Genomic DNA, 13,926 nt, shown 5'->3' on the forward strand with positions numbered 1-13,926 from the left:
GAAGAAATAAATAATTCTGACATTAATTATGGGGAGTTTTTACAAAGTGAGAATAAACTGATTTCAAGAAGGTAGGAACTAGTGACATTAATATTGGTAGTAATATAAGAACTAACAGTCTCACTAATAGTGATGACAGAAATTCTGAAGAAGGAAAAGAGGCTAATTAGGGAACATTGGTGATTTTATTATTTACCACGTTAAGTATAAAGTGAAGTGGGACATTCAAGTGGAGATAGACTTCAAGCAGGAGAAACAATGGGGAGAGAATGCAAAGAAGACATTTGTGCTGAAAAAATATAGCATGGAATTAATGACAGGGAAGAATAATTTGAAGATATCAGAATGCATGAAGTCTTGGAAATAAAAAATTAACAAGTAGAAAATAAGCCTTAAGAGTATCTGCATTGTGATGGGAGGCTTTATTTATAAGAATGTCTAGCTGCTTGGGGTTATAGCTCCATTTTTTCCCGTTATCTACCAATATGGTTCTTCCTACTTAGAAAATAACTTCTGATTAAAAAGGCTGAAGCCCTATGCTTGGTAAAGGACATGAGCTTGGGTACATATGGGTACATTTAGACATATGTTATTGCATAGTTTATACACAAAACATGCACCTACAAATTATGAGCAATTTAAAAGAACTTCAGGGGATATTTAACTATATGTGAATTTTCAAACGTCAGGTGTTAACTAACTAGAAATTAAAGATAGTTTAGGGTGCAAAGACAATGCAGTCATGGGCCAGGTCAGGTTCTCCTCCTTTAATGCCAGTTTATTCAATCAAGTGGAGGCCTGATAAGATACAACTGAAAAAGAAAAGGTGCCTTGAGAAACAAGAACTGTCATTAGGGAAGCCCTGGCTGACTACGTTTATATAACCCAGAAGCTCTCTCAATATAAGATCAGAATGAGTCTAGGCAGATTCCTTTCCAGCAGAGGAAAAAGGAAAAGCCATTATTGGCCCTATCATTACGTCAGTGCCTAGGCACCGGCTCCAATCTGGCAATCCAGACACAGGGTTAACTCAAAGTTCTAGTCTCCGAAGATGGGCAACATCTAGCAATCAGAGCCCTCCTTGTTAATTTAGAACACTTGTGAAACATTTTAAGTCACTTAAAGTGTATTCACATATGTCATCTCAAAGAATATCAATCAGCTGTTGGTCATAGCCCGCAGAAAATAGGTAATCAGTGCCACCGTTTTTTTTCTTTTCTTTTTTTTTTTTGGTGGGACCCTCGCTGGCGGCGGGGGAACGAACTGGCACTGCAGCCCAGCACTCAACTGCTGTGCCACCAGAGGGGGCCCAGTGCCACCGTTCTTTACAACAAACACTTCAGAAATTCACCAACAAAACAGATCTCTCCAGAGGAGGTGCATTTCACGTAAGCAAAGAACTAAATGTCTAGAGCCACCAAACTCCTAGGTCAGTTTCCTGCAATTCCCTGCCAAGGTCTAGAATGGACACCCCACCCCTCTTTGTTTGCTGGATTGATCCCACCACAGTCAAAGGTCCAAGAGCTCCAGGCTGTCTTCGTGACTCTGACTCCACAACCCAAAGGTGAGAGCTCAGACCGCTGACCTTTAAAAACTGGGATGCATTGCCAGGGCTCTGCCGGCCCTAACCCAGACACAGCAAAGGTCTGCAAATCCAGAGCTGGGACCCCAAGCCAAGGAAAAGTCCTCCCTGACCGATCTCTGTCTCCTGTCGGCTACCACCACTCCCCTGCCATCCCGGGTGGGGACAGTCGAGAGATGAGGCCCCTCCCAAAGTCCCATTGGGTGCTAGAGTTAGGGAACAGACTCATCACCTCCACTGGGAAATAAAGAACAGGGCTGCACATAACTATAAGAAAGAAAATATCAAAATCAACAAACAACTATGAACCAGAGACACTCTATGGGGGGTGGGGGGAGGGGAAAGGAGAGATTGGGGTCAAAATAAGGGGGTTGTAATTATATGGGGAATATAAAAATAAAATTTAAATTAAAAAAAAAAAAGAAAAAAAGAACAGGGCTGCACAACAACCCAGGACACCCAAGCCAAGAAGTACGCTGGCGCCCACAGCAGCCTGAACTACATTTCCCAGCACGCTCTGCAAAGCGAGCTCAGGAGATGTGCTGGGAGTTTACAGGCTTGAGTTGCTTGCTTTCTTAGTATTATTCTATCTTATAAGGGTATAATACTTTATTTAATCAGTTAGCTAGCCATTTCTCTGTGTTCTCTGTTATAATACATCTTGATTATACACCATAGAATACGCTCCCAGATTGCAAGCCATTTTAAGGTTTGATGTTTTCAGATTTACATTTTAATAGGATGTACCACATTGACTACCAACGGCGATATATGAGAGACTTTAAAACCTCTCTTGCAATTTTATTTAAAATCTTGATTTGGTTTTTAAAAAATCCTATCTTTATGCAAAGCACAGCAAAAATAATAATTTAGACTCTGAAAAATATACTGGGGACAGGAGGGGAGGGATAGGAGAAGGAAGGTAATAGGGCACTGTTACTGTAGTTTTGGTGCTGTGTGAGTGAAGTATGTGACATATGATGTATGATGTACTCCCCAAATTAGATAGTTATATAAACAGTAGACAACTCAGTACAACTGAGGAGTAAACTCTGTTTTACCAAACCCTTCAGGCAATTTTAAAGCACACTGAAGTCTGGGCATCATTGATTTAGACTTACCTCTATATGTCTATTTCCTTTCATTGCTCACCTCCAATAATTTTTAGACATAATTTCCTTGTTCATTGATGCTAACTTTTAATCACTTTTCACAGCACATGATAACTTTTAGCATTCATTTCTACTATTCAGTCAAATCTATATTCTGGATTGTTCCAGCCTGGCACAATTATGTGTTTTCCAAGAATGCAACTGTTTTATCCTTCTAAAAAGTAACAGGATTTATACAGTTCTGGACAGTGAATGTTCATTCTGTGTGGTATCAGATTTCCACTTGGTATACATTACTGCTGGAAATGACTTTCATATTGTATTTTATTCCCCTGAGCAGATACAGTTTACTTGAAAATGAGGGCACAAATCCATGAGTTGATCTCTACACACACACACACACACACACACACACACACACACTCCATTCTCAATATCTGTATGTTTTGATTCTCTATAATTAGAGAATTTAAAACCATGAGGAAGGCAGAAACTTGCATGAGAAATAGTTGCAGAGGTGACACTGAGTCACATAGTTATTTAGTGCCTATTGCTATGCTAGATTCATATCTAGGTGAAATATTTATTGAGCAAAATTGAACTTGACTAGACAAGTCTTACTCAAATGTTTATCCTGATGAACAAATGAGTTAATGTAGTAAGTGTACTGTGAAAATGTAAAAGGTAAAACATATACCAAACATTAATCTTACCTTATGTAACAAAGCCATTTTTTTGCCCTCATGTAAGTGTTTTTAGTGTAACAACATTTAAAAATAGTTCAGATGTATTTTTATCATGACTCAAAAGTAAAATAAAACATCTAGGTATGCAATGGAAAATATGTCTCCTGTGCCAACCCAAATTGTCTCACAGTACCTTACAATGCAGGTGTAAGAATGATTCTGAGACCATGTCTAGAAAGAGTTCACTAAGAACTCTTCAGTGTTCACTAAGAAAGAGTGTAGTGATTCATTAACTATTAGGCAAGAACAAGGAGTAGTGGCATTTGTTTCAGTGCATTTGAAAACCCTGATAGAAGCATTTGTGTCAGGCACTTGAAAATGAGCTAAAAATGTAGTGATTGTTCAGAAAATGACTTTCAAGCAGACAGAAGAACAGTACTAGGCTTTAGCTGTAATTCATTATTTTAATGAAAGAATGTGTTTGCTAGGAAAAATTTTCATGAATTCAATATCAAATTTAATACTACATACTCGAATTCATTATCATTCATGAATAGGCATAGAAACTTACCTTTTCAAACATCATAGAGTGGGCTCAGTGAAATTTTAGGGTTTGATTTATGAATATTAAAAGGATTTTAAATTGTGAAAAGAATGCATGTACATGCTAAAATAAGTCAAACAGTATTTACTAAATAGGAGGTCTCCCTCCCATTCTGGACCCCACTTCTAGTACTCCTATGTCTAACTGCTACTGCTATTAAATTTTTTCAGTATTTTTTTCAAACCAAGTTAGACACATACAAATATAGACAAAGGAGACAGGCAAACACACATATTTCTGTATACAAGAAGGAACATACTATTGATATATACATGGTTCAGCAAACTGTTTTTTCACTTAATATATATTAATATATCATTATTTCCTACCAACAATATGTATCCTGAGGTATTTCTTTGATTTTCTTTTAATTTTGTTAACATTTTTACATAAATTACAACCCTTTTATTAAATGTTATGCTGATGCAGAAGTAACAAAAACAAAGAGCTGAATGATAGTATCAAAGCTGAGACTCATCCAATAGCCATACACATTTACAAATGGCAATAAGCAGATGTGTAAATTCAATGCTTGCATGTGTGATTAATAAACAGTACCCAAGCAACTCAGGAATTATCAGCACATGTAATTTGTTTCTCTCCTGCGCTGATTATGCACCTTATTCACAGACTTTTAAAGGCCTGATATTTCAACCTGAACAAATAGATCATTTACATTAATTGAATATCATTAGAACACTTTCTATAAAAGGTTTTACATCACATTTAAACTCTCCATACACTCTTCCCACACTGCTTCCACGTAAAGATTCATTTTCAAATTATTTCATGTATAATGAGATGTGACTTATTATTAAAGACATCCGAATAGCCATTACATTCAGAACATTTCTGAGATTAAATAAAAACCTTCAGTTCAATTAAACTACTTCTCACATTAATTTCACTCATGAGATTTCACTGAATGAGTTTTCACATGCTTGGTTAGGGATGCATTTTGTTTGAAGGCTTTCCCACATTCACTGCACTCATAGGGTTTCTCTCCAGTGTGGGATCTCTGATGTATAACAAGTTGTGATTTTGCATTAAAGGCTTTTCCACATTCATTACATTCATAGGGTTTCTCCCCAGTATGAGTTCTCTGATGGACAATGAGATGGGACTTTTGGCTAAAGGCTTTTCCACATTCAATACATTCATAGGGTTTTTCCCCAGTATGAACTCTCTGATGCTGAGTTAGGCCTTCAATTTGTTTGAAGGCCTTACCACATTGATTACATTCAAAAGGACTTTCACCTGTATGAGTTCTCATGTGGTAAGTAAGAGACGAACTGTGTCCAAAGGCCTTTCCACATTCATTACATTTATAGGGTTTTTCCTTAGTATGAGTTCTTTGATGTATAATCAGGTGTGACTTCTTGCTGAAAGCTTTCCCGCATTCATTACATTCAAATGGTTTCTCACCTGTATGAATTCTCATATGTTTAGTAAGGGATGAGCTATACTTAAAGGCTTTTCCGCATTCATTACATTCATATGGTATTTCACCTGTATGAGTTCTCACATGTTCAGTAAGAGAAGAGTTATACCTAAAGGATTTCCCACACTCCTTACATTCATAGGGCTTCTCACCCGTATGAGATCTCACATGTTGAATAAGGTTTGAGCTGTGCCTGAAGGTCTTCCCACATTCGGTACACTTATAGGGTTTTTCCCCAGTGTGAACTCTTAGATGGTCCGTGAGGGCATGTTTGTGACTGTGGGCTTTGCCACATTGAATACATTCATATGGTTTTTCTCCAGTGTGAGTTCTCTGGTGTACAACGAGGTGTGACTTTTGACTAAAGGCTATGCCACACTCGTTACATTCGTACGGTTTCTCCCCAGTGTGAATTCTCTGGTGGTCAATGAGTCCTTGTTTGTGACTGAGAACCTTCCCGCATTCAATACATTCATAGGGTTTCACTTTAGCTTGAGTTTGATCACACTTCATAGGAGAGGAGTTATGGCTCGATGATTTCTCTTGTTTTTCTCCAGTTTGAATTCTGTCCCCCTTAGTATCAGATGAGCTATGATGAACCAATTTCTCATGTTTCCTGCCAGTTGTAGTTTTGTCTTTCTTTATATCAGATAAGCTATTGCTGAGTGATTTCTTGTGCTCTTTTGTTTTATCAGGTTTCTTTTTTGCACAGATTTTTTTATGACCAGGTAAATCTAAATTCTGTTTCAAACTCTTTCCTTGTGAATCAAATTTAAGTAGCTTTTTTTTTGAAGGGACATGTTTTGTACTCACATGTTTTTTCCCCAATGAACTATATTCATGGCCTCTCTTCTTAGTGACAGTTTTTTTCTTGAATGCAACTTCCCTACGGACTTTGTTTTGACATTTCTGGTGATTTTCTAGTTGGTCATTATCTTGTTGGACTTCTAGAAAGGAATTCAATGAGACATACTTGTAAATCTTTGTACTCTTGTGTTCAGGGGGAAAGTTTTGGTGCTGAATTCAAACTTAGTTATCCCATAGTGAATGAAATACCAGTACAAATCTCCCTATCCTCTTTACCTTGGGGTGAAAGGGGTATAGTAAAAACAGCAAAAAATAGTGATCAGACATAGCTTTGATTATTTATAAATATAACTTTGCAACCTGGGATAGAAGAAAAAAAAAACATAAAGCAATGAATAGGGAATAAAGTTAAATAAGCTTGTGATTGCATTAACAGTTGATGCTTTTTCAGGTATAAAATACTGTGATTTACAGAAGAAAAAAAAATATATATATATATATTTGGTCATTCAGATGACCAAAATATATTTCACTTTATCCACAGCTCATGATAGTCTTGGAATGTCTTAAGTGTAAGGAGTGGTAAAAGTTTCTCTTTTTATATTAATGAGGTGATTTTTGGGGAAATGCCTGAGGATGGGAGTTGCTTATCAGGGAAACCAACAAGACTAGAGGGCAGAACTGGTCTCCTGAGAGAGGAGAAGGGCTAGAGGTTGAATTAAATTGCCTATGACCATTGAGTTAGTCATCCATCTCAATGTAAAGATGTCTCCACAGAAGCCAAAAAGGAGAGGCCTTGAAGAGCTTCCAGGTTGGTAAATATGCAAATATTTGCGGAGAATGGTAATCCTGGAGAGAGTATAGAAGTTCCTTGCCTTTTCCTCATACCTTGCTCTCTTAAAAGTGGAGTAATGGAGAGTGTGAGGAAAAACAGCCATAAAGAAGGGTCAGTTAGACATCAGAGGGGTTGGTACCAAAGGTTTAGAGTCCTGGTGTTCACTTTTTTCCCAACCATAACCTGAGTGGTGTGGAAGACACCAGTATGTTACTATCTCCTGTGGAAAAATTATACCACCCAGCCCTGTTGCATGGTCTTTGAATCCTCCCTGTGGAAGGATTATATATTAATACCCCCTTTGATCTCAGAAACAAGCAGGGGATCTGCCAACAGAATGTGAGCAGAACAAGACCACTTCCAATCAGTGATTTTAAAAGTTATGATGTCAATCTACCCATTCATTCTTCTTTCCCTCTGTCATGAGACCAGAATTTACCACGTAGGGACTATTTGTTCATTATATGTAGATTGCCAAATGAGGATAATGTGGATTAGGGATGCAGTCTGAGTGAGACATAAATCTTTGTTATAAGTCACTAAGATTTTGGAACCAGTCCTTAATGGAGCATAACCTAGCCTAAGCTGACTGCTACAAGTGTTATATGCAAACTCCCGTAAGTAAGATTGACTTACAAGTGTAGTGAAGATCTTATCTTGTGGACAGGTTTCTTAGAAACTCTCATCTTTTGGACAGATTCACAGGTGGAATACTCATCAGAATATCAAGGTTAGAGAATCTTAGGAGATTGACCTCCTCTTCCTCTAGAAGATTCTGACAGTTTTCTACTGCTACTTTGCAGTTAAGAAAGAAATGTCTGAGATCTTTTGGAAGAATTTAAGAATAAATTATTCTCTGAAGAATTCCAAAGAATCTAGGAACTTACTTCCACTGGTTCCTATTTGCTTGGGTCTTGCTATCTCACTTGGACCACTTTGACCTTGACTCGACCTTTTCTTCTTCCCCAACCATGGATCTACTCCTTTTTCCAACTTGGAGATCATGTCTGGTTTGGGAGTTTCATATCCTGCCCATGAGATATGGTAGGAATTAAGTGTTAGAACAACAACCATGCTAGAAATCAAGCTCTAATATTTCAGAGACTGTAAAGAATACATTGCTTCTGAAATTTCATAATGCAGATGCCCATGAAACTTATCTGTGCTCTCCTTCCATTTTGGAGGCAAGGACACAAATTTCTAGCCTAGTACCCAAATGGAATTAAAACTTTTTGATCTGGGCCTCCCTGGTGGCGCAGGGTGTTGAGAGGCAACCTATGAGGCAATCTGCAGCCACTGCAGCACAGGTTCAATCCCCGGCTGGGCAGCTACTCACATGGTGCAGCAGACCTCTCCTGCCTTGCCTGCTACTCCCCTCATCAGTGTTTTCCAGTCAATCTGCCTATTCTCTTCCCCACTCTATCTCTGGTAATCCTCTCACCCCTCACACCTCTGTCCTGTACCCCAGTTCTTTTTCTTTTCTTTTCTTTTTTTTAAAGATTTATTTATTTATTTATTTATACAAGGACTGGGTACAGTCAGAAGCGCGGGAGGATGAGAGAACTCACCAGAGCCAGAGCGGGGAATAGAACAGGCAGACTGATGAAACACACTGCTGAGGGAAGCAGTGGGCGCGGCAGGAGAGGTCTGCGCACCATGTGGGACCCTCGCTGGCGGCCTTTGGATGGACCTGGCGCTGCAGAGGCTGCGGGCAGCTTCGCAGTCCAGCGCTCAACCACTGTGCCACCAGGGGAGGCCCGTACCCCAGTTCTTGTTTGCATAAATAAATAAATCTTTAAAAAAAACTCTTTGATCCATAAAAATCCCATAAAATCATAAAACCCATAAAAATCAAGATCAGACTATCAAAGACTTCAGAGAGAAAGAATGAACACATTTTTGATTTCTAAAGGAATCCTCCTTACCCATTGAGGCTAGGTTGCTGTAGTTCTCCAGCATCACATCCTTGTACAGGTTCTTTTGAGCAGGATCCAGTTGCTCCCACTCCTTCTGGGTAAAGGCCATAGTCACATCTTTGAACGTTACCGATCCCTGTAACAGCATGTTCCTGTTCAGTCTAATGTCATTCACATTAGTAAGTGATTTGGACAAAATAATAACAAATATTCTTACTGTGGCCATTCATTATTTGATGATGTATAATGATGTATATATATTCATTATTTATCATCTAGATATGATGTATATGCAACTTTGCAAATTTTTTGAGAAATAAGAATCATATTAAGAAACATCCCTGTTATGTACTGAATGTCTGTAGCCCCCCCAAAATCACTATCTTCCATAGTGATGGTAGTAGGATATAGGGCCTTTAGGAGGTAAACAAGATTAGGTGAGGTCATGTGGGTAAATTCTTATGACAAAATTAGTGCCCAAGAGTTATGGTAGAGCTTGCTTCCTTTCTCTATTCTTTCTGCCCAATAAAGATACAATGAGAAGTCTGCAACCGCCAACAGGACTCTCATCAGAACCTGAATGGTCTAGTACCCTGATCTTGGATTTTCAGCCTTTCAATGAGACATAAATTTCTTTCATAATAATCCACTCATTCTTGGCTTATTGCAGCAGACCCAAATTAAGACAGTGCCTATTATTTGTTTATTCAAGAGTATAAAAAAATCATACAAATATCAAATTAGAAAACTAATCAAGAAAGAATAAACTAAGCCAGTCTTCACCTTTTCTGCGATAATAATGCAGGCGAAAAGACTACAGAGCAGTTCATACACACTGTGTTCTTTGGGAGAAGAATTGAGACATTTGATTTTCATAACCAGTCAAAAAGTCACTTATGTTTGGAAGCAAAAGTAAGGTATGTTAGGCATGTAAGGATGCAGAAAAAAATACTCTATGTAATTTAGAAATAAAAAGAGGGAGAGGAGGAAGAGGAGAGGAAAAGGAATGATTTTTAAAAGAAGGTAAATTGGGCCCTCTCCGGTGGCACAGCGGGTTGAGTGCAGCGCTGTGAAGTTGTCCGCAACTCTGCAGCACGGGTTCGATTCCTGGCTGGCCAGGGAGATTCCCACATGGTGCGGCAGACCTCTCCTGTCTTGCCTGCTGCTCCCCTCAGCAGTGTATTTTGGTCCTTCTGCCTGTTCTGCTCCCCGTTCTGTCTCTGGTGAATTCTCTCACCCTCCTGCATCTCTGACTGTACCCCAGTTCTTGTATAAACAAATAAATCTTTAAAAAAGAAATAAATAAAAGAAGGTAAATTGGGGCTTTCCTGGTGGCTCACGTGGTTGGGTCTCAGAACTATGAAGCTATCTGGAGCACAAGTTTGATCCCTGAACAGGGAGCCAACCCACATGGCAAGGCCGACCTCTCCTGCATCATCCGCTACTCCCCTCAGCAGTGTATTTCAGTGGATCTGCCTGTTCTACACCCCACTCTGTCTCTGGTGAATCCTCTCACCCCCACCCCTGTGCCTCTGGCCTGCATCCCAGCTCTTGTATGCATAAATAAAATAAATCTTTTAAAAAAATAAAAGAAGGTAAATTGGATCAGAAAAAAAGATTTCAAGATTGGGAAACATTTAATAATATATGAGAGAGCTATGCATAATAAAACCAATAAAATGTCTAGTTGCATCTAAATATAACAATAATGTTCTCGTGGAATTGCATCAAAAAAGTATCCTTAAAAATCAAGAGGTGTAGTGTAAGAAAAGTTTCCAGGGTGGAAAAAGGAGAAGATCCATGGTTTTTGAGGAAGAGGAAAAAGTCTAGTCAAGGTCAGGTGGTCCAAGTGATATAACTGGTGAGGGGCTAGGGATAGGAGAGAAATTAAAGCATGTTAAAGTTCTTTTATTGGGCAGGTCAGAGGAGGATGACACAGCTATTGGGCAATTTTGATACCAGTAAACATACATCCAAACATTTGATGTTACCCCCTTATACCCCACCCCACCCCCGCCCACACACACATGCACACCAATCAATTAGCTACATATGTCACCAATCTCTACCTCGCAAATCTCTAGGCACTGACTCCTAATAACTCCATCATTGATGGTCACTGGTCTCCCAGTCACTTAGCCATGCAGCCTCCCTAACCACTGAGCCTGTGACTCCAAAATGTCTGATCCCAGCAAAGCTCCCAATCACATCAGCAACTATCTCTCCAATTACTGGGCCCCACAGACACTCCAACCACATATTCCCACACATTCCTCAACTGCCTCATTCACTAAAAACTTGAGCCCCAGCTTCCACCTCACCCCAGTTTCCTTATACTACCTCTACATCATGTAGAAGAGCCACTCCACACCCTGGCTATTTTCTCTCCTAACTGCAGCATTCTTTTTTCCTGCCCAAACACAGCCACCTACTCCATCACTCATCCGCTCCTTAGACCTTGCCACCCCTGCACCAGCTCCAAAATGTCTCCTGAAAACATGCTGCCCTCTGACCATCATTTCCTACACTGCCAGTTCACTCTCTCTTGCACATCCATTCCAATAATCCTACACACTCATGGAGCCTTCTGCTCCATTGATCCTGGTCACCTTTTCACAATATTCTGCCACCATTTAGCCTAATTTACTATCTTGCTTAGATTCTCTGTTCTACCACTATGAACACTAAATTGATAACCTTGCCTCTCTTCCCTATTTTACATTTCAACCCTTGGTCAAACCTTAGTCTCTTCTTAATCTCTGCCTGCAATTTTGCAGCTGAACATTGCAAGAGAAAAATTAAATTGCGCTGTTTGTATTCATTTCAGGTTTATAACCCATATCTCAAATGGGCATCTGATAGGTCAGCATCCTAACACTCACCCCATTCCTCTTTCCAAGATGATGATTTAAAACATCTCTTTCTCTCTGAATTTTCTACCCTGAATTCCTTTCCCACTCTCTGCTAAAATAAATGCAAACAGATGAGAAATATTTTACCTGTAACACAAGTCCACCAACCTGTTCCCAAACCTACATTGTCTTCCTTTCTGTTAAAATTGAAAGTGTCCCTTCTCTCACCTAAGGGCAGTTTCTCTCCTTGTGCTCTGGATCCCATCCTCAGCTGCCTTTTCAAGGCATTTACTCCTACAAGTTACCACTTTCTCTTTTGTGCCATCTCTGTTTCTCCCTTTTTTACTGGATCATTCCCACTGACAAAGTTGCCTTAATATTCATCTGAAGAAAACACTCTCTTGATTGCATGCCCCAGCCAATGTCAATTTCTCTGCTCCCTTCTGCCAACAAAATTCCTCATTAAGTGGTACCTATACCTGCTGTCTCTGCTTTGTTACCCCTTATTCTTTCAACCCTTAACAACAGGATTTTACCCCCATCACTCCCCTGACAGAGCTCTAATCAATAAAAATAAACACTGAGCTACATCTCGCCAAAATCAAATTTTCTGTAGTCACACTTCTGGAATTCACAAGAACATGACAGCTCCACTGTACTGAAAAGCATTCATCTTGAAGCTTCTTTCACACCAAGCTGGCAGAATTAGCCTCCTAAGTCACTGTTACCCTTCATCCTCCTCATTTCCTGTCCTAAACCAGACCTCTAAAATGTCAGACTGACCCTGGACTGTCCCTGGCCCCTTTCTCTTCCTCATTTTGCCTTCTCTCTCCAGGTGATGGCATCCACTCTTAAGGCTTCAAATACCACCTTTATGCTGATGCCTTTCAAAATATGGATTCCCTAACCCAGACCTCTTCTAAGTACTAGATTGATATATGTAATGACTACTCATCATCTCTACTTAGATGGATAATGGGAATCTTGACATGGCCAAAATAGAACTATGTTCTGGCTGTCATTTCCATCCACCTAATCTGTTCTCTAATACTAATCTTTCTCAGAAAGTAGAATTTCCATCTATCCAGTTTCTCCCGCCAAATCTTGATTCTCCTTTTCCCTAGGGTTCCATATCAATTCATTAGTAAGGCCTAATAGTTCATCTCCAGATGTATTATGAATCTGATTTCTTTTCACTTCTACCACCCAATTCTAAACCATCACCACCTGTTGCCTTTGATTATTGCAATAAAATCCTAACTGATGTCTCTGAACCTGAGACAGGGAAAATCCAATCTCTAGCCCTCACCAGGACCTATTATCACCTGTTCTCATAGACATCCCAACTTACCAATTTCCACAGATTTTCCAAATCTCTGATACACCACAAAGCACCCATTTCTGATCCCACAGCCTGTTCAGTGACTGTCATAATCTCCCCCATCACTGACACTGCAGTTTCTTCAAAACACGGATTTTCTTCAATGGGAGCAGCACTCACTGACCCCACAGACCCATCTGTCACTGACCCCACAGACCCATCTCCTCACCACTCCCCGGATCCCTCAGAACACAACCACCCCACAAAGGCCCTCCAGCGTCGACCCCACCAATTTCCCAAATCAACTATCTTCACGGAGTACTGTAACCCTCCAATCACTGATCCCCAATTAGACCATTTGTGACCACCCGACCGCCCCGCCCCACAGTCGCGCTCACCGCGGCGCTGCCCCCGGGCTCGGACGCAGCCATCTCCGGTGGACTCCCGGCCTCTGCGGCCATCCCCGCACCCCTCCTCCCGGCCGCGGCCTCTGGCTTTGTCAGGATCCGGTCACTGCCGGAGGCCGACATGGCGGCCCCCTGGAGCGCGGCCTCGGCGGGTCTAGAAGCAGCGATGGCGGCGCCCTTTCGTGTCACCGCGGGAGCGGCCATCTTGGCACAGGCGCTGCCGTACAGCGATGTGCGAGCACAGAGTGCGCGGCTGCGGGCAGCCAGCCTGGGGCTTCCTCCCTGGGTACCGGAGTGGTGAGATCCGAGCTGGGGAAAGCCGGGCTCAGTTTACTCATGCAGAGTGCCTCACTGTGCCTGACA

General features: G+C 40.5%; 1 protein-coding gene across 1 annotated transcript; it reads right to left on the reverse strand.

Annotated features, from left to right (window-relative positions):
* Window positions 1–2,842: 2,842 nt before the first annotated feature.
* Window positions 2,843–13,626, reverse strand: ZFP37 (ZFP37 zinc finger protein). Its single transcript, XM_037494093.2, has 4 exons — window positions 13,555–13,626; window positions 8,993–9,119; window positions 7,955–8,095; window positions 2,843–6,372 (listed from the first exon to the last, which is right to left on the reverse strand). The coding sequence occupies exons 1-4, from the start codon at window positions 13,615–13,617 to the stop codon at window positions 4,889–4,891; spliced, it is 1,815 nt and encodes a 604-aa protein (XP_037349990.1). The 5' UTR covers window positions 13,618–13,626; the 3' UTR covers window positions 2,843–4,888.
* Between the last annotated feature and the right edge of the window lie 300 nt (window positions 13,627–13,926).

The sequence above is a fragment of the Talpa occidentalis genome, unplaced genomic scaffold, assembly GCF_014898055.3.
Source record: "Talpa occidentalis isolate TD23 unplaced genomic scaffold, MPIMG_talOcc4v2.1 talOcc4.7, whole genome shotgun sequence".
NCBI classification, from domain to species: domain Eukaryota; kingdom Metazoa; phylum Chordata; class Mammalia; order Eulipotyphla; family Talpidae; genus Talpa; species Talpa occidentalis.